At 33.3% G+C, this 20,133-nt stretch overlaps 3 protein-coding genes and 1 long non-coding RNA gene across 4 annotated transcripts; 3 read left to right on the plus strand and 1 right to left on the minus strand.

Moving 5' to 3' along the window:
• Positions 1–1,657: 1,657 nt before the first annotated feature.
• On the plus strand, positions 1,658–7,073 carry LOC145050753 (C2 calcium/lipid-binding and GRAM domain containing protein). Its single transcript, XM_078998954.1, has 9 exons — positions 1,658–2,507; positions 2,617–3,834; positions 4,003–4,185; positions 4,257–4,540; positions 4,624–4,740; positions 4,852–5,114; positions 5,213–5,438; positions 5,515–5,781; positions 6,528–7,073. Exons 1-9 carry the CDS (start codon positions 2,162–2,164, stop codon positions 6,741–6,743), a joined length of 3,120 nt encoding a protein of 1,039 aa, XP_078855080.1. The 5' UTR covers positions 1,658–2,161; the 3' UTR covers positions 6,744–7,073.
• Positions 7,074–10,003: 2,930 nt separating this feature from the next.
• On the plus strand, positions 10,004–12,262 carry LOC145050762 (DNA-directed RNA polymerases IV and V subunit 4-like). Its single transcript, XM_078998961.1, has 9 exons — positions 10,004–10,139; positions 10,310–10,363; positions 10,653–10,700; positions 10,809–10,883; positions 10,983–11,057; positions 11,145–11,334; positions 11,683–11,716; positions 11,794–11,862; positions 12,024–12,262. The coding sequence occupies exons 2-9, from the start codon at positions 10,315–10,317 to the stop codon at positions 12,126–12,128; spliced, it is 645 nt and encodes a 214-aa protein (XP_078855087.1). The 5' UTR covers positions 10,004–10,139; positions 10,310–10,314; the 3' UTR covers positions 12,129–12,262.
• Positions 12,263–12,722: 460 nt separating this feature from the next.
• On the minus strand, positions 12,723–16,678 carry PFK2 (phosphofructokinase 2). The gene is made up of 2 exons (XM_078998964.1): positions 15,991–16,678; positions 12,723–13,758 (listed from the first exon to the last, which is right to left on the minus strand). The coding sequence occupies exons 1-2, from the start codon at positions 16,573–16,575 to the stop codon at positions 12,934–12,936; spliced, it is 1,410 nt and encodes a 469-aa protein (XP_078855090.1). The 5' UTR covers positions 16,576–16,678; the 3' UTR covers positions 12,723–12,933.
• A 451-nt stretch (positions 16,679–17,129) lies between these two features.
• LOC145050772 (uncharacterized) lies at positions 17,130–18,645 on the plus strand. The gene is made up of 3 exons (XR_013683435.1): positions 17,130–17,210; positions 17,298–17,444; positions 18,291–18,645. It is a non-coding gene; the product is annotated as an uncharacterized LOC145050772 (long non-coding RNA).
• Positions 18,646–20,133: the final 1,488 nt, after the last annotated feature.

The raw sequence follows: 20,133 nt of genomic DNA on the forward strand, positions 1-20,133 counted from the left end.
TTACGGCCTCATGGAATTTTCCTTTGGGTTTACTACCGTAAACCTTTATGCAGAAGGGTAATGCTAAGTTTTCAAGTCCTTAACACAATTAGGTAAGTGTATGTGCTAGTTTCTAAGCCTAAGGAAGGAAAATGACCAACTTATACATACTTAGGGTGTTTACGGTTTTGGGAGATCCCCAAACCGTAAACACCTATAATTGTTGGTTTTTGATGTTTTTCAAGGCTTAGACACATCAAAGGAAGGTTTAATCAATTCAAGGAAGGCTTAAAACATCAAACTAGGGCTTAGATAAAGACTTAGGCACACTTTGGTGCACTTTATGGTGTTTACGGCCCAAGCATCTCCTTGGACCGTGAACACCTCTAGTCTTGTGTTCTTGGCATATTTTATTGGTGTTTAAATGTAATACTAGCTTAGAATCACTCAAGGATGGAAGTACTTACTATTAGAAGGCTTGATTTGAGCTAAAAGGCCAAGAACACTTAGTGTGTGTTCTTGGTGTTCTTGGTGTTTTGGAAAATCTAAACAAAATACATAAATGAATGGATGAATAGATGCACAACCACTAGATTAAGTGTTTTACTAACTTGAAAAGGTTAGAACACTTACAAGATTGAAGATTTGGAATTAAATCTTGGATGATACTTGAGAGAGTTTTTGGAGTTTACTCTTTTGACTTTTGGGGAGTAAACACAAATGACTAACTTTTTGGGGAGTAAACTCATACATAGGCATGAGTTCACGGTTTTGGGTGATTTCTAAACCCAAAACATAAAAGTTTGGTCGGGAATTTCTAAGACGTGAAGTGTTTGCGGTTTTCAAAAATCAAAACCCGAGACGACATTTTCTTTCACCCGTTCGTTTAAAAATAATATTAAAATAATCAAACGAACTTTATATTTCTTAAAAAAAAGAAATAATGACATTAATTTATGATACGAAAGGGTTGACTTTTAGGGTTTGACCGAATGGAAATTTCGGGTTTTCACAGATCTTGGCTCTGATACCAAGTGAAACTTGGAATTTACCATAAGGATCCCAATGGGATCGACTGAATATATATATATATATATATATATATATATATATATATATATATATATATATATATATATATATATATATATATATATATAAGATATTGATCCCATATAATTAAGATATATCTATACAACATATTATATCCTTTATTCAAAACTAGTCTTTATCTAAACTGTTTGCAAACTGTATTTATTGAAATATATATGTATAAATAAAGAAAAAAATACCTAATTTAAATATATATATATATATATATATATATATATATATATATATATATATATATATATATATATATATATATATATATATATATATATATATATATATATATATAAAGAACAAAAAAAGACCTAATTTGGTGAACTAATAATGAACAAAACTAAAAGATGTGAGAAAGTTTCCAAAAAGTCAAATGGTTCCAAAGAGAGACGCGCAATCCGTATTTGAATAACATAGATTGAAAAAGAAAAAGAACAAAAAAAAAGATAGATAAACCAAGAAAATGAAATATGAACTAAATGCCACATGGTGATGGTGGTTATTCTTTATTAATATTGATATTAATATTAATATTTTATATTTAAATATTCTCAGCAAAAATAAAAATAGATCAAAGTCTCTTCCCGTCGTCTGCTACAAAAATTGAATTGAATTCAACAATCCCCTTCTTCTTCTTCTTCTTCTTCTTCATCGATCAATCAATCTTTTTCATTGTTCTTCAAATCGTCGACAACTATACGTTTTTCTTGTCATTTCTTTTCTGCTGTTTTCTCCAAATTCATCCACTTCGTTTGTCCCAATTTCTTGATTGATCCCCTCGATCATTTCATCAATTTTCTGGGTTTTTGGTTTGTTTATTCCATTGCCCCTTTTCAGACTTGAAGAATCTCCAAGTCCCTTTTCCAGTTTCGTTATATTCCGCTTTATAAATCATTTTATCAAATTTCTGGGTTTTTGGTTGACCTTCCCCCCCTATGCTGAGTTCACCGAGTTCATTGATCTCTACTACAATGTGCCCCTTTTCGGCAAACGTCAATCCACTTCCGTGATCTCTACCGATTGCAATTTACTTCACATTAACATTACTCCGAAGTTTGTATTCTGCTGATTGGATATGAAGCTGTTAGTTCGTGTGATTGAAGCCAAGAATCTACCTGCAATAGATCCAAATGGTTCCATTGATCCATACGTGAAATTAAAACTAGGGAGCCAGAGGTTCAAGACTAAAGTGGTGAAAAAGTGCTTGAACCCTTCTTGGTGCGATGAGTTTAGCTTCAAGGTGGAGGATTTGAAGGAACAACTTGTTGTTACTGTCTTGAATGAAGATAAGTACTTCAATGATGATTTTGTTGGCAGCATTAAAATCCCCATTTCTCAGGTTTTCGATACTGTTGACAAATCCCTTGGTACCATATGGTATCGTTTGCAACCCAAGAAGAAATCCAAGTTCAAAGAATGCGGTAATCTTCTTACTTACTTACTTACTTACTTACTTACTCTCTGTTATTTCATGTATGTGATACATACAGATCTTGTTTTGAAATGTATGAATTGAATGATTTTTACCAGGCGAAATTCTTCTCACAGTATGTTTTTCCCAAAATAACCCTCAATCGGACTTGCAACCACAAGCTGAGAACGGAGCAATGTCGCCTGCAAGATCTTCCACTAGTTCAAGAATGTCATCTCCAATGAGGTCAGAAGAAGCCGCTGCACCTATGAAAGAGGAGAAAACAAACAAAGAGAAGATTTCAAGTCTGCTTTCTCAGATTTTCAACAGAAACAACGAACCCATCCTACAATCCGTCTCTACTAAACTGACCGAGCTACCCGAGGTGCCCGAAACGGACGACTCAGAGGTATCCGAGGACAAAACTGAAGAACAAATCACATCAGCAAACTTTGGAGAACTAATGAAAAACATGGAAGAGAAAGATGAAGGGAGGGAGATGCCTGCTAATTTACCCGGAGGTGTAATGTTGGATCAGATGTATGCGATTTCACCATCTGAACTGAATTCTTTCATCTTCTCATCCGAATCAAACTATCTGAAACAATTAGCAGAGATTCAAGGAAGTACAGATCTTCAAGTGGGACCATGGAAATTCGACACAGAAAGCAGCAGTCTAAAAAGAGTGGTTACATACGTGAAAGCAGCATCTAGGTTAATAAAAGCAATAAAAGCAATCGAAGATCAAACATATTTGAAAGCAGATGGAAAATGTTTTGCAGTTTTAGCAAGTGTGAACACTCCAGAAGCTCCATATGCAAGCAATTACAGGGTTGAGGTTATGACCTCCATTACTCCAGGACCCGAGCTTCCATCAGGGGAAGAGTGTTCTCATTTGGTGGTTTCATGGCGGATGAATTTCTTGCATAACACAATGATGAAGGGTATGATTGAAGGTGGGGCCCGACAAGGTGTGAAGGATAGTTTTGAGCAGGTTGGGGGTTTGTTGGGTGAGAAGCTGAAGGTGGTTGATTTGAAAGATTTTGGATCAGAAAAAGAACAAGCTTTGGCATCTTTACAGGTGGAAACACAGTCAGATTGGAAGCTTGCTGTTCAATATTTTGCTAATTTCACTGTCATTTCGACTTTTTTCATGGGATTGTATGTGCTTGTGCATCTCTTTTTAGCCATGCCTAGTACTATTCAAGGCCTTGAATTTGGTGGCTTGGATTTACCAGATTCAATTGGGGAAGTTGTTGTCTGTGGAGTTTTGGTTCTTCAAGCTGAAAGAGTTATGCATCTCATATCACGCTTTATGCAGGCTAGAGTGCAAAAAGGTATAAATAATAATTTTTTATTGCTTCTTTTTCACTTAACCACTTAATCTGGGCAATATATACATGTTTCTTTCTTTTTCACTCAATTTGGAGTTAACGAATATTGTGAAATTTGTTAGTATTTAGTATGTAAGGGTAAAATGGTAAATTGTAAATTGTAATATGCAGGTGGTGATCATGGAATAAAAGCACAAGGGGATGGATGGTTGCTGACTGTTGCATTGGTTGAAGGAAGCAATTTAGCAGCTGTTGATTCAAGTTGCTTATCTGATCCATACGTTGTCTTCACATGCAATGGGAAAACAAGAAGCAGTTCAATAAAATTCCAAAAATCTGATCCTCGCTGGAATGGTGAGTCAGTGTGATTTTTGAAAAAGACATAAACGCCCTCATTTGAAATGTTATATATTTTTTTGATGCAGAAATATTTGAATTTGATGCAATGGATGACCCTCCATCTACTTTGGATGTTGAGGTTTATGATTTTGATGGACCTTTTGATGAAGCTGTGTCTTTGGGGCGAACTCAAATAAATTTTGTAAAAACAAATATTTCTGATTTGGGTGATGTGTGGATTCCTCTTCAAGGGAAGTTAGCACAGGCCTGTCAATCTAAATTGCATTTGAGGATTTTTTTGAATAATACAAGAGGTAGCAATATTATCAAAGAATATTTGACCAAGATGGAAAAAGAGGTTGGAAAGAAGGTAATTTCTTTTCTTTTTTTATCTTTTCTTTTTTGATTTGCTCGCTTTTTGTGATTTAACTTTTCTTTTTTCAAATTATCCAGATAAAATTACGTTCTCCTCAAACAAACTCAGCATTTCAGAAGCTCTTTAAGCTTCCACCAGAGGAGTTTTTGATAAATGATTTTACATGTCATTTGAAGCGTAAAATGCCCCTCCAGGTACTTTTTCATTTTTTTTGTTTTTGACACAAGCTTTCCACATATACCCTTTGATGTGATTTTACATTTCCCTTAAGCGAGATATTGTTTTTTTTTTTTTTTTTGGTGCAGGGTCGTTTGTTTTTGTCAGCAAGAATAATAGGGTTCCATGGGGACATATTTGGACACAAGACAAACTTTTATTTTCTATGGGAAGACATAGAAGATATTCAAGTGGTCCCACCTACTTTGTCATCAATGGGTAGTCCAATTGTGGTCATAACATTACTTCCAGGCAAAGGCTTGGATGCAAAGCATGGTGCCAAGACACAAGATCCACAAGGCAGGCTCAAATTTCATTTCCAGTCTTTTGTGTCTTTCAATGTTGCACACAGGTATGTATATATTTATTTATTTTAAAAAAGAAAAAGAAATGAAAGTAGATTGGTATTTAAGAATGAATATGTATTGTTGTGATTTTGGGTGATAATAGGACAATAATGGCTCTGTGGAGGGCGAGAGCGTTGAGTCCTGAGCAGAAGGCACTAATTGCTGAAGAGGAATCTGATGATAAGATGGTTGAAGAGGAATCGACATCATCCATTAGAAGTGATGATGACTCTGATAACAAAACCCTTCAGAGCGAAGAAAGCGGATCCTTTTTAGGCATTCAAGATGTCAGCCTGTCTGTTGTCTACTCCTCTGTTCTTTCAGTCCCTGTGAGTGCCTTATACTTGGAGTTGTTTGCATATTTTTAGGAAAACATTGTGATTGATTTCCAAAATTGTGTTGCAGTCGAATTTTGTGATGGAGTTGTTTAGTGGGAGTGAGTTGGAGCGGAGAGCAATGGACAGGGCACACTGTGTGAATTATTCAACGAGCCCATGGGAGTTTGAAAAGCCGGATGTTTATCAGAGACAGACTTATTACAAATTTGACATCAGCGTCTCTCGTTATGGAGGAGAAGTCACCACCACTCAACAAAAATCTAGAGACCGAAACGGTTGGCTTGTTGAAGAGGTCACCACTCTCCATGGGGTCCCACTTGGTGACTATTTCACGGTAAACTAAATTCATTAATACCATCCACATACAAATTCATTTATAATATTTCAAGTATCATTGCTTATTATTGGGTTGATTTTTCAAACTACAATGCCTTGATAAAATGATTTTAAAATACAATGAAGTGGGAGAGAAATGAAAGTAGGAAATATATGAAAAACATTGTTCCTTCTTAATATATGCAAGAAATATCATATCAATGTAGTTTCATTGATTTGTTTGTTATAGCATCCTATGCTCATTTCTTCTTATTACAACATTGTACTTTAAACATCTACATAATTACACCGATATCATTCAATAAGATTTTTTTTAAAGTACAATGCTATAATCGGTTGGGGTTTTCGAAGTACAATGTTTTAATAAGAAAAAGAAAATGAAAGAAGGATGCAATAATACACAATTTTATGAAAGTACATTGCTATTTCTTAAATATATTAACATGTTGGGTTAAAATGAAAGAAATAGCAGTCTGCTTTCATTGATTTGTTTACTATATATAACATCTACTTCCATTTTATCTTATTACAACACTATACTTAAAAATCTACCCGATTGTAGAAATATGCTCCCAATACAATGTAACTTTCACTGCTATGATAAGAAAAAAAATTGGAAGTATAGTGTTATAATTTGATAATTTTTTCAAAGTAGAATACTGTAATAAAAATAAACGTAAGCAGGATGCCATTATATGAAAGTAGCCCTAACGTGTTTTGGAAGTAATTATTTTATTTTAACAGCTACATACCAAGTACCAAATAGAGGATCAAGCTTCAAGATCCATTGGATGTAAAGTGGTGGTGTATTTTGGGATTGCATGGTTAAAAAGCACAAAACATAAGAAAAAGATCACAAAAAACATACACGCGAATCTCCAAGATCGTATGATGATCATGTTTAGTACAATTGAGAAGGAGTTTGTAGCAGGAAAACAACAGATGCAGGACTCAACCTAAGACTCAAATCAAATCATTCAATATACTATATAGACAGACATTTTGTAATTTGTAAGCCAATTTTCTAGCATATCCATAGATAGCGCTTTGTATTTTGTACAGTTGTCAATTGTAATAACCCCCCAACCCCATTTCATTTGGAATCAATTTTTGAAAGCCAATGTAGTTACTTGTGTACAAGTGTAGGAAAGTAGCCTAGACTCAAGGTTTATACACTCTATTACTTATAGTTACTACCACGGATAAATCCTTTTAAATGTAAAGACTTTTATAGTATACTACTACACATGCATGCTATCATCATCTCCTTTTAAAGCTCCTTTATTGTCATTTGTTGTCCATGTATGCTTTATTCTAGTAGTAAGATGATCAAGGATAAACTCTGAATAAAATTATTCGTAGGTCACCCTGAATATGAATCTGAATGAAAAAAGCCCTTGAATGGTTAAAGATTCCTAGTTTCTCTGAACCATTAAGAGATTAGAATCATCAAGCATTGAAGTTTTATCAAACATCCCCTAAGAGAGTTTTTTAATCATGATAAAAGCTCGTAAGGGGTTTTCTTGAAGATGCATAAATTGGCCATTATAATATCACAACATCAGAACATTTTAGGAAGAGCGATTTATATCATGTTTATCATAATATTATGATCCAAGTACCAAGGGTTTGTATAAATGGAAACAATCTTACACATTTGTTGGTAATGCATTATTTGTTCTAAGAATTACTTTTTGTGTTAAAAACAAAAACTTTGTAAAGAGACAAGCTGTAAGTGTTTAAAGATTTCATATACGACTTTGAATAGAAGATGGCCCAGATAGATCTATTTGAAGATATTATTACTAAACTTTTATTTATTATTATTATTATTATTATTTATCAGGAAATTACATTTTTTGGACGACAAAATTGCAAAAATGGTCCCTGTGGTATGCAGATTTTTGGGGTTTTAGTCCAAACCTTGAATTTTTGGATTCATAGTCCTTTTGGAGTGGTTTGTATGTAAAAATAGTCCATCCGAAAATTAAAATTACTATAATACCCTTGGGTATTTATTTTTCTTTTTTTTTTTTTTAAATTTAATGTTTATTTATTCATTTCAACAATTTAAAAAATAACAGAGGACCCCTCTCTCTCTCTCCTCTCTCTCTCTCCTAGTGACAATCCCTTTCAATGGTCTGCTTAATGAAGTTTTGTTGTAAACCCAATCCTTTTAAACGTCTCCTTAATGAAGATCGTATGCTATTTGGCAACATCGATCGAGTAAACATCATCCCAGATCCCTAGCCTCAACTCCAATCAATTGTGGCGATCGTATCATATTCTCTGTCATGATGATCCATGCGATCACAAAAGCCAATATTGGCGGCAGAGTTACCCTCCAAATTGTTGCTGTTTTGTGAAGTGGGAACCAGAAGAAGGGGGCGAAACCCCACTTATGTTAAGCCATCTTGCAACAGGTTTGTTCTGGCCTTAATTTTAATCCCTAATTTTGCAGATACTGCTTTGGCGAGGCTGAATCCTCCGATAAAATCCAATGTCATCTTTGATGCCAACCACCTATGCCTCCGGTTTGTATCTCTCAGTCGATCGAACTGAAGTTGCAGTACCCGACCCAGTTCTGTTCATCAACGGATCCAGTCATGGCATCGTTCTCCACCATCATCTCTGTCATTCTCGTCCTCAAACACATACAACAATAAAGAAACATCATAACAACGAGTTCAATCAAACCCACCTCCGATGAGATGAATCAACTTAATTCCTTACTAGGTTCTTCTCATAGGACTTCAAATCAATGAACTTTGATTTTGAAACAAAATCAAGATCGATTTCCAAATGTTTTGATTTTCTGGTCGGCGGAGGCGATCGTTTAGTTGACTGGTGGTCCGATGGAAAACTGCTTTTCGATTTAGGGAAGAAAACCCAGCAGGAGATGTGGATTTAGTGTATGTATGTTTGTTTTTCAATTGATTGGATGAAAGATGCACAAATGATTTGGATGGAGGTTTAGATGATTTAGTGTGTGTTTAGGGATTTTTGAAGTGATTTGAATAGAAAATGCGATGGTAGTAGGTAACCCCGAATTTCTTGGTGGCCGGAAAAACGACTCCAACTCAGGTGGGGAGTACTTGGTCGTAAATGAAGGAGGAGGAGGTGGAGAGAGAGAGGTGGGCCCTTTTATTTTTTTAATAATTAAAATGAATAAATAATTATTAAACTAGAAAAAAATGAATTTAAAAATGGAAAATAAATACCCAAGGGTATTATGGTCATTTCACTATTCACAGGGATCAAATCGTAACGAAAATAGCTCAAAATGACCACCAATCTAAAAAAATCGTGGTTTGGACTAAAACTTCAAAAAAATACATACCATAGAGACCATTTTTGCAGTTTTGTCTTTTTGGACCTATGAGACAAACAAACTTCTTTGCTAACTTTATATATACATCTTAAAGATGACTTTGGGCAAGTCATTCACATGCTCCTTATTTCTCAACTTCCATCAGATTTTAAATTGATATAAAGATTAAAATTGATATAATTTTGTGAGGGTTTATTATGAATATGTTTATCATTTAAAAAAGACAAAATTACATAAATGGTCCTAATGGTTGGCAATACTACCACCATAAGTCATTTTAAGGAATTTTGAATCGGAGATGATCCTTAAAATTTTATTAAAATATATATAAAAGTGTGTAAAATATGCATAATTTATGACATCAATAACTCCAAATATATGAATTCAATTGATCGATCAACATCTTAAAAGTAACTATGAAAGTAGTTATTAGATTTTGGTTGATGACAACTTTGATTTTAAATAGGGAACCTAAACTCTATTTGATCTGTTGTTATTATTAGGCAAATTCATGAATGATATATTGACCTAACTTATGGTTTGCATACATCCATATTTCCATATTTCTATCCATTTGGGAGATAGGTAATATTATAAGGTGATAATTTAATTAGTTTTTTGATAATTAAAAATTCATTTAAAGATAATATTTTTAATTTTAAAATAGATTAGTTATGATTAAATTATATATATATATATATATATATATATATATATATATATATATATATATATATATATAAAAGTTTATAGATTTTATAAAAATATAAATATAGTTATTAAATTATGAACGTAAGTTGAAGTTTTATAAAATATAAACATAATTACCAGCTTAGATTAGAAAAATATTAAAAGAAATTCTCAAAAAAAAAAAAAAAAAAAAGGTTTTGTGAACGTTTAAAGTGTTGTACCAGACTGAGAGTGCAACGCTTCTCTCTAGGCAAAGGCCGATAACCGGAAAGGGAGAGCTCGACGGCACTGCTGTCAGCTTAAACATTTTTTTCTTCGTCTTCCTGACTCCCAAGGTAAAATCATTTCTTTTCAACTTCGATCTTCATTTCTTTAATGCATCTTTCATATCGTACATGATGAAAAAAATAAAAAAAATCTTTTATTTTAGTCTTGGTGAAGAAAATTTTGGTTAACAGCGATGTCTAAAATCTTGATTTCTCTGACTGCGTATATGTTTTTGTAGCTAAAATGTCTGAGAAAGGAGAAAAGGGAGGAAAATCTGCTTTAAAATCACCAGGTAAAAGAAAAAAAAAAACCCTAATGCAATGCGAAACTTTTCCGACGCCATATTCTCTCCATTTTCTGCTTCAATTTGGGTTTTTTCTTTCATATCATATCTCATTTTTATGGCTTGAATTCTTACATTGGTATATACAACATATTTGGATGTTCTTCTCTTTGGGATCTGCCTTTTTTTAGTCCTTTTTGTTGAATGAATTTGTTGCCTCTTATGAAGGTAGGTATTTATTTGGGGATGAATTACTTATCTCACTTGTTTCTGTGTTTTTAAATTCTTTTGTGTATAGCTTCTAAAGGAAAGGACAAGGGAAGAAAAGTTCAGTTTGATTCCGAAGGTTTTAACCCCATTTCATATTACTAGTATTTTCTGCAATAATCTAATCAAGATGGTGTTTTCACTTGAATCATGAAACATTAACTCATAATAATATTTCATTTCATAGACATGTTCGATGAAAAATTTGAGACAAATGGAAATGGCAAGTCTAATGGGAAGGCTGATGGCTATTCTGGTAAAGGTATATACAACTGTTCTCATCTGCTTTTCTTTTCCTTCAAATCTTTCAATAAAAAAAGTAGACATTGCTAATATAGTAAGAGTACTACTTATTCTCAAGGCAAAGGGGGAAAAGGAGATAAGGGAGGCTCTGGAAAAAAAGAACCTCGTGCACTTTTGCTTAATGTTGAACAGGGTTAGTATTCTGAAATACAAAATAACAATACATTTATTTATTTAGTTTGAAACTTGAATGATTTGTATTTGTATTTGTATTGTGCAGAGATTCCTGAGAATGTGACATGTTTGATGGATTGTGAAGCTGCACAAATTATGCAAGGAATTCAAGAGCACATGGTGTTATTGTCAAAGGATCCATCGATTAAAATCCCAATTTCATTTGATAGGGCATTGCAGTATGCATCCAGAGGCAATCATTACACTGATCCTCACTCTGTTAGAAAAGTATTGGAGTATCCTTTACATTTCCTTTATTTGTTTTTTTTTTTATTACAGCATCCTAATAAGAAAATAATTGAAAGTGCAATGCGAATATGCGATAACTAGGTACATTTTTTAAAGTACAATGCCTTAATAACAAAAAAATAATAATTGAAAAGTCAACAAACTAATAGAAAGATATGAGAGTATGATGCTTCAATAAACAAATAAGTGTTGTTTCTTGCATTTAGCACTTTTCATTCAAGCTTCTTTTTGGCTTGCCATTTTTCATGCATGCGAATATGCCATGACATGAATCTTTTGTGTATATAAATCGTTGCTTGTTATTTGTTTTGATCCTTTATCTCAAATAAATCTAGACCTCTCAAGAACCAAGGTGTTTCTGATGCCGAGGTACAAATCTAAACCTCAAAAACTTGTTTTTTGATATAATTTTTCTTTTCTTATGAAATTTTTTATATTATTCCCAGATGTGCCTCATTGCAAACACTGCAGTTGAATCTGTTGGCGAAGCTTTTGGTCTCATGCCATCATTAAAGGTATAATGCTATAAATAGCAACATGCTTTCATTGATTTGTTTATTATTTTCTAATACTAATACAATTACAACATCATACTTTGAAAAATCTATCCAAATATAGCTGCCATGTCATCCAAATAGAAATACAATTACAACATCATACTTGTGTTGTTTTTCAGGCGAAAAAAAGCAAAGTCAAGGAGCCATTGAAAAGTGCGTTGACTGAGCTGGAAAAGCTCAAAATTGTGATGGAAAGCACCAAAAAGGCTATAGTCCTTGATTGAAGGAATCCATGGTTTAAAAAAAACCGATGCTTGTTTTTCTGTTCTGGTTTTTAGTGTATAGATTTCAATGCTTCTGTTGCTAATCAACATCTATCTAAATTCTAACATTCTAATCTATCTCTCGTTTCCATTTCTTTCCTATTGCATAGACGGAATTGGAAAATCAGATTCCATTGGAATCCTTTTATTAACTAAAAAAATGTTTGATGGAAGGAATTCAAGTCCACTATTCTTTTTTTGTTAAAACACCAAAATAATACCTACTTACGCTGATAGGTCTAAATGCAAGAAATAGCAAACATATTGTAACATCTTATTTCCATTTCTTTCTATCACAACATTGTATTTATATATTTTTTTTAATCAAAACATTGTAGTTTATAAAATCTGTCCAATTATAGTATTTTCTTTCCATAATTACGACATCATACTACTTCAGAAAAATCATCTGTGTAATAATTTGCATTACATCGTTATCATTGGATATGTTTTTCAAAATACAATACCATGAATGCTATAACACAAAGAAGTAAAAGTACCAAACTTTTTTTTTTTTTTTTTTTTTTGTATTTAACCTTTATATATTGAAATAAATAAAAAAAAAATTCAATTATATACGATTACAATAAAGAAAAACTATTTAAATACAAATAAAAGTATAAAATTATTCAGATTTGAGCATTGAATTCCATCCATTTCTAACCAAACAACCAGTGATAGATAGGGTCAGAAAAGATTATATATAATTCAGTGATTCCATCTTTGAATTTCATTGATTCGAAAATCTTGTGAAGAAAAGTGGAGTCTATGTAGTGAACTGAAAATCAGGCTGAGCTGTGATGGATCGAACCCAAGCCCATTTATGGTCTTTGGTCCCAACCGGACTCTTGGCCTGAGCCACGTCCTCCATCGGAATGTAAGCGTAGTTCCCGTTGATCGGACCGGTGACAAATCCCGTATACCCGGCCATAATCCCATGAATGGCGGAATGTGCCAAAAGCGTACAATACAAGTTATCAGTTGCATTCGCAGTAACAGCTCGTATCATATAAGTCGGATCTATGTACTTCACTGTAAACAACTCCCCTTTATGATCTCTCTCCCACCATCTCTTCAACTCCGAATTCAACCACACCCCAACATCTAAGAACACCGGATTCCCCGATTCATCCGTCTTTTGCTTCTCAGAATCACTCCTCGGAATAATATCCTGCCCCGCCCCTTCCGCCACCACCACCACTGCATGTCCGTGTTCTTTCAAACGAATACCAAGAAACTCAAACAAACCCCCTTTCCCTTCCAGATAAAACTTGTTTTCCGGGATCAAACAACAATCAACATCGCAACTGCTAAGGGTTGCATCCAGGGCGATGTGCCCGGAGTGACGCCCCATCAGTTTCACTAGCCCGATCCCATTCGGTGCACTCTCCGCCTCCACGTGGGCCGCACTTATGGCTTCTTGGGCCATCTCCACGGCGGTTTGGAACCCGAATGACCTGTCAATGATTCCGACGTCGTTGTCTACTGTTTTCGGGATTCCGACGACTGCTACGTTTAGTTTCCGCCTTTGGATTTCGTTGAATATCTTCACCGCCCCTCGTAGAGTTCCGTCTCCTCCAATTATGTATACCTACAAATACAATCAATCCTACTGTATGACGTTAATAATTTATTTGTTTATTCTAACACTAGTGTAATACATGAGTTAAATTAAAAAAAAAAAAATTAAATATTAAAATATAAATAATAAATATTTTTTAAAATAAAATTTTAAAATAACAAATGAAAAACATATTAATTGTAATTTATTATCATATTTATTATATTTAATACTTTACATATATATACATATAAATATTATGTGACTTTAATTTTAAAAATTGAAAAGTCTAGAAATTAACATATGAATTTTATTTTATTTTAAAAATATCACAAAATGACAAGTGTCAAAACTTATGAAAGATTGACATGTAATAAAATTGATCTTCATTTATTATATTAGATATTTTAATATATCATTTTGATTTTTTACGAAAAAAAACTAGTTTATTATTAGAAAAGTCTTATTATTTTATTATAATTCATGAAAAATGTTTTAACTTTATTTTTTAATAAAAACTCCCGATTATATTATATTTTTACCTAAATTAACGGAAAAATTATTTTTTATACAGAAAATGATAAATTATTAGATAAAATTAGATGATTGAGATTTTTCTGTTGAAAAAGTAAAAAGTTGATACTTTTCCATAAACTAATACGTAGTAAAAAATAATAGGACTTTTCATACAAAATATTTTTCAGTCATAATAAATTCAATGGAATTTTAAAAATATAATAATATAATAATTTTTTTTTAAATTATAATGATATAATAGATAAAATCTTATAATACAATGATAAATTGTAAGGAAGGACAATATTACATTGGATAAAATAAAAACATCGGGAAGTATATTGGTATTTTTTTTCTTCCATTAGCCATTTCAAGGAAAATGTAAAGGAATAACAATGTAATTCAATTTTGCTACCCGATTTAGCATTATATATTTTTTCCTACCATTACAAATTTATAATGTATTTATATGTTTTGATTAGGGGTGGCAAATCATGCTATCGTTTCGTGTTTTTGTCTGACACGATACGACAATGTTTTTTATAACACGAATATAACACAACACGATGTTGTGTTTTTTTAACTAACACGAAAACGAACGAATTAAAAAACGACAAACACGACACGACACGGAAAATATATCATATACTAAAAAGTAGTTTATTTAATGAATACTTTATCAAATATAACACGAAAAACACGGCAAACACGAAAAACACGACAAATAACTGTTAAATCGTGTCAATTTCGTGTCGAATTCTGAACACGAACACGACATTATGTTTTTTACAGTTAACATGAACATGAATTCAAATTTCAGTTTCGTTCCAATTTCATTTCGTGTTGTGTATTTTTGTCGTATCGTGTCATAAATTGTTACCTCTAGTTGATGATAATAGCAATATACTCTAATTATTGTCCATGATGGTATCATACTAACATTTCCTAGCAATATACGCTATACACTTTATTTTTGTTGAATCATCGGTAAAAGATGTTAGTACGTTGCCATTATGTGTAATAAATCATAATCATGTTCTTATTAAATAATGTATTGTATTGATTTTATGAGTAAGAAAATCAATGTTTTTAAGACTATGTTTATTAGTACACCCCTGACTTGCTCCATCAGTCCAAGAATGGACAGATAGTACATAATCTTGATGTAAAATCAATGTTTCTAAGAGTATGAATATCAACAGGTCACTCACGACCTATTATTTCATTTAAATATGTTCTCTCACATCCATATATATTATCAACCATTTTTTTTCCAATTATCAACACCCTAACACAATCAACAACACATTTTATATAAGACCTTAAAATATGTACAAAACATGTATTAATATCATACTTCATTTATAGAGACTTAAAATCATGATTTTTGATAGATTTTTTTGTAAACTTTCAACAAATATATTATTCAATAAATATATATTAAAAATAAAAAGTAAAAATATCTAATTCTAAATTACACGCACATGGTTTTTTGTATCCTTCTATTGTCTATAGTAATATTAATGCTTATATAACCTCCACATAAAACTTACTTTCGGCTCTAATATATAACATATATTATTAAAATAGACATTTAGCAACGGATTCATTATTTTAGCACTAATTTGGCTTGTCACTATCTAACCCACACTCAATATTGGATTCAAGTCCACGCTAAATATGAATATTATACTAATGAACAAATAGCCAGAGAGATGATTTTGGTTTTAAGAAAAAAAAAAAGACCTGATTAAAGCGACGATTTTGAATGGCATCAACGATCTTTTGAAGATCAAAACCACCTCTAGAGGTCTCGAGTACGGTACCTCCTCTCTTGTGCCAGTTATGAACCAGTTTTGGGTCAAGCCGAATGAGGTCACCGGAATAAAATCCACGGTAGCCGGCTTTGATCCCAAAAATCTCCCGGACACCATAAAGCTCCCACAACCCCACCACAAGCTCACGGATGACGGTGTTAAGCCCAGGACAAAGGCCGCCACATGTCACGATGGCAGCACACACTTGTTTGGGATCGAAGAATATCTCTTTCCGGGGACCAGCACGGTGGTAGGCCAAGTGAGGGGAAGAGGAAGGGAAGTTACCGGAAAAGTCAAACACGATTTGACGAAGGATGACATCGGAATGTGAGATGTAGAATCCGTCATCGCAGGGGTGGTAGAAGCTGTTGCTTTGTAAAGGGTTGGTCTGAGTCTGGAGGTTCGGGAGGTCGTCGGTGATGTGGGGGAGGCGTTTCAGGGTGACAGTTAGGGGAGAAATTGTGAGGGTTTGAAGCTGATCTTGGATCGGAGGGTTCATGGCGGAGGATGACATGGTCAGTCAGGTGAGACACCCACTGAGGACGACGGAGGGAAGGAAGATGTGTGTACGTAATTAGCCTTATAAGATCATCCAACACGTGGTACGTTGTTGTTAGTTTTTGCATGTACCTTGACCAAAAATTTCTCCACTTTAATAGACATGCTTATGAAATTATTCAAGTTTAACAGAAAAATTCTATAAAATTAAAAAGGTTTGGTGAACGTTTAAAGTGCTTCAACCAGACAGTGAGACTCGAACGCTTCGATTTTTTTTTCTTCTTCGTCCTCCTTCCTGACTCCTAAGCACAACAAAAATCGGCACCGATTGGGACAACAAAAAGCGTCACAAATAATCAAACATGGTGTTGACTTGAATCATGTCACATTAACTCATGTAATTTCATAGATATGTTTGACGAAAAATTTGAGACAAATGGAAATGGCAAGTCTAATGCGAAGGCTGATGGCTATTCTGCTAAAGGTATGATTGTTTTACTGATTTTCTTTTCCTTCAAACTTTTCAATAAAAGTAGATTGATAATATAATAAGTACTACCTATTATTCTCAAGGCAAAGGGGAAAAGGGGGATAAGGGAGGCTCTAGGAAAAAAAAAGAACCTCCTAAACTTTTGCGCAAGGTTGAAGAGGGTTAGTATTCTTATTCACTTTATCTGAAATACAATAAATTTATTTATCTAATTTGAAACTTGAATTATTTGTATTTGTGTTTTGCAGGGATTTCTGAGAATTTGACATGTTTGATGGATTGTGAACCTGCACAATTCTTGCAAGAAATCCAAGAACACATGGTGTTACTGTCAAAGGACCCATCAATTAAAATCCCAATTTCATTTGATAGGGCATTGCAGTATGAATCCAGAGGTAATCACCTCATTCTGTTAGAAAAGTATTGGAGTATCCTTTACATTTTTATTAATTCCATTTATTTGTTTTTCCAAGTACAAATGTCCTAATAAGACAGTAATTGAAAGTGCAACGCTATAACTAGGTTCCTTTTTTAAAGTACAATGTCTTAATAAGAAAAAATTGAAAAAACAACACTCTAATAGAAAGAAATGAGACTATGATGCTACAATAAAGAAATAAGTGGAAGTACATTGTTATTTCTTGCATTTAGCTCTTTTCATTCAAGCTTCTTTTTGGCTTGTTGGTTTTTCTCATCCCATTTTTCATGCATGCCATGCCATGAATGTTTTGTGTATATAAATCGTTGCTTGTTATTTGTATTGATACTTTAACTCAAATCTCGAACTCTCAAGAACCAAGGTGTTTCTTATGCCGAGATACAAATCTAAACCTCAAAAACTTGTTTTGTGATATAATTTTTTTTTCTTATGTTTTTATATTATTCCTAGATTTGTGTCATTGCAAATACTGTAGTTGAATCTGTCAGCGAAGCTTTTGGTCTCATGCCATCATTAAAGGCATATTATAATATTTTTTACGGTTTAATGCTATAAATAGCAACATACTTTCATTGATTTGTTTATTATGGTGCATCCTAATCCTATTTTTATTTTATGATACTAATACAACATCATACTTTGAAAAATCTATCCAAATATAGCCATGCCATCCAAATAGAAAAACAATTTTCAAGTCTATAAATGGGTAGATTTTTCAAAGTACAATGTCTTATTAAGAAAGATATAATAGACAGAAATGTAAGTAGGATGCTACAATAATTTAAAACGTGTTGTTTTTCAGGCGAAAAAAAAAAAGCAAAGTGAAAGAATCATTGAGAAGTGCGTTGACTGAGCTGGAAAAGCTCAAAATTGGGATGGAAAGCACCAAAAAGGCTATAGTCCTTGATTAAAGGAATCCATGGGATAAAAAACCGATGCTTGTTTTTCTTTTCTAGTTTTATTGTATAGATTTCAGTACTTTTGTTGCTAATTCACATCCATCTAAATTCTAACATTCTTATCTATCTCTGCTAAGCATTGTTTCCATTTCTTTTCTATTGCTTTACAAACATGTTTGGTTTGCTGGCGATTAGACGAAATTGGAAAATAAGATTCCATTGTGTGGCGTGTTTGGTTGACAATTGTAAGGAATTCAATTTCGCTGGAACCCTTTTATTAACTAAAATTTGTCAAATTATAGCATTATGCTTTTGTTTTTTTATTTCTCTATAATCTCTAAATATTATTAAAAGATAAACTTTAATTCACCAATGAAGCAATCAGAGCCTTTGGTTGTGTTTTAATCATATGTTTTCCACCCTTAGATCAAATTGCTGACATCATCTTCCATAAATAAAATTCATATACAATTACATTTAATTATAAAATCTATAATAATTATAGAATCTTTAAATTCAGTAATTATTTTATCAATTGAAACATATCATTCTATTTATATACATGATATCAGTTTTTCTAATTAATATTGTTCATAATTTAACTATCTTATTTATAGCTTTTGATTTCCAAATTCAAACCCGTTTACATTTTATTATTTATTTATTTATTTTTTTAAAACTCATTAAACAAGCATATCAATAATTATGTTATTAACCTATAAAATCTAATCTAATCCCACTAAATCAAGTCGAAGAGTCAGAGGAGGGACTCGCCGAGTAGGTGCTGGGCAGAGAAACCCTAATTTTCGGGGCTTGGGACCTATTTAAAGGCACTTAAGGCCTCCTATTACGGCTACCTTTCAGAAGAGAGAACCCTAAACGAGTCCTGAGTGCTTTGGGCAAGAAAGAGAGCCACTTTGAGCTTCTTGGTGGATGGTTTGCTAAGAAGAAGGAGGTTTCAAGCTAAAGGGGCCAGAGGAGGTTGTAGATCCGCGATTTACAACCTAAGAGCATCAGTTGGAGGTATCAATTTGAACCCCTTTTCTTCCCTAATTGAGTAGATCTTTCTTTTGAGGATTAGGGCTTGTATTATCTTCTTGGTGGGGTTTTGAATGCATTAAACCCCTCTTCTGAGCTGGTAGCATAGATTTGGACCTTGTAAGGTCCAGAAAGTCAGAAAGTAGAAAGCCAATGTTGTGCAACCATGGGGTTTTTAGGTTAGGAAGCTTTAATGGAGTCTAAATGGCATATTAAGCGAAATATGCCATGCCTGGACATTAAGATCGGACCTTTACGTGACTTTTGGGTAGTAGGAGGTTAGATCTATGAGTTTGAGTTACAGATCTGACCTCAGGTGGCTGAATGAGAAATTTGTTGGAGCCAACTCACCGAGTCCATGGGATGACTCAACAAGTCGTAGCGGGTTTGACCGAGTAGCCTTAACCCAGTGGTGGCTCACCGAGTTGGGAGTCAACTCGAAGAGCTGAATGAGTCCTAGGAAGAATTTAGATGATGCGAGGGGACTCGGCGAGTCGCAAGGGTGCACTCGACGAGTTGGGTCAAATGTGGACTGTTGACTTGAGTTTGATTTCTGTTGACTTTGGGGTTTTGGTCAACATAAGTAATAGAGACCTTGGAGGGGTAAAATGGTCTTTTACCCACTTTAAAGAGTTAGAAAGAGAAAGAACCGCCTTCGATTATCTGAGTTGTGAAAAGAGTATTAATAAGAGATATTCATCCTTTGTG

Source organism: Lactuca serriola, chromosome 1, assembly GCF_051521515.1.
Source record: "Lactuca serriola cultivar US96UC23 chromosome 1, Lser_US96UC23_V15, whole genome shotgun sequence".
Taxonomy (NCBI): Eukaryota; Viridiplantae; Streptophyta; class Magnoliopsida; order Asterales; family Asteraceae; genus Lactuca; species Lactuca serriola.

Bases quoted from the DNA above. Each gene is read 5' to 3' on its own strand.
- LOC145050753 (XM_078998954.1), top strand. From the start codon at position 2,162: ATGAAGCTGTTAGTTCGTGTGATTGAAGCCAAGAATCTACCTGCAATA. The intron at 4,741-4,851 runs GTACTTTTTCAT...TTTTTGGTGCAG, and splicing joins AGCGTAAAATGCCCCTCCAG to GGTCGTTTGTTTTTGTCAGC. The intron at 5,782-6,527 runs GTAAACTAAATT...TTATTTTAACAG, and splicing joins CACTTGGTGACTATTTCACG to CTACATACCAAGTACCAAAT.
- LOC145050762 (XM_078998961.1), top strand. From the start codon at position 10,315: ATGTCTGAGAAAGGAGAAAAGGGAGGAAAATCTGCTTTAAAATCACCA. The intron at 11,058-11,144 runs GTTAGTATTCTG...TGTATTGTGCAG, and splicing joins TTTGCTTAATGTTGAACAGG to AGATTCCTGAGAATGTGACA. The intron at 11,335-11,682 runs GTATCCTTTACA...AAATAAATCTAG, and splicing joins TCTGTTAGAAAAGTATTGGA to ACCTCTCAAGAACCAAGGTG.
- PFK2 (XM_078998964.1), bottom strand. From the start codon at position 16,575: ATGTCATCCTCCGCCATGAACCCTCCGATCCAAGATCAGCTTCAAACC. The intron at 13,759-15,990 runs GTCTTTTTTTTT...TTGTATTTGTAG, and splicing joins AAAATCGTCGCTTTAATCAG to GTATACATAATTGGAGGAGA.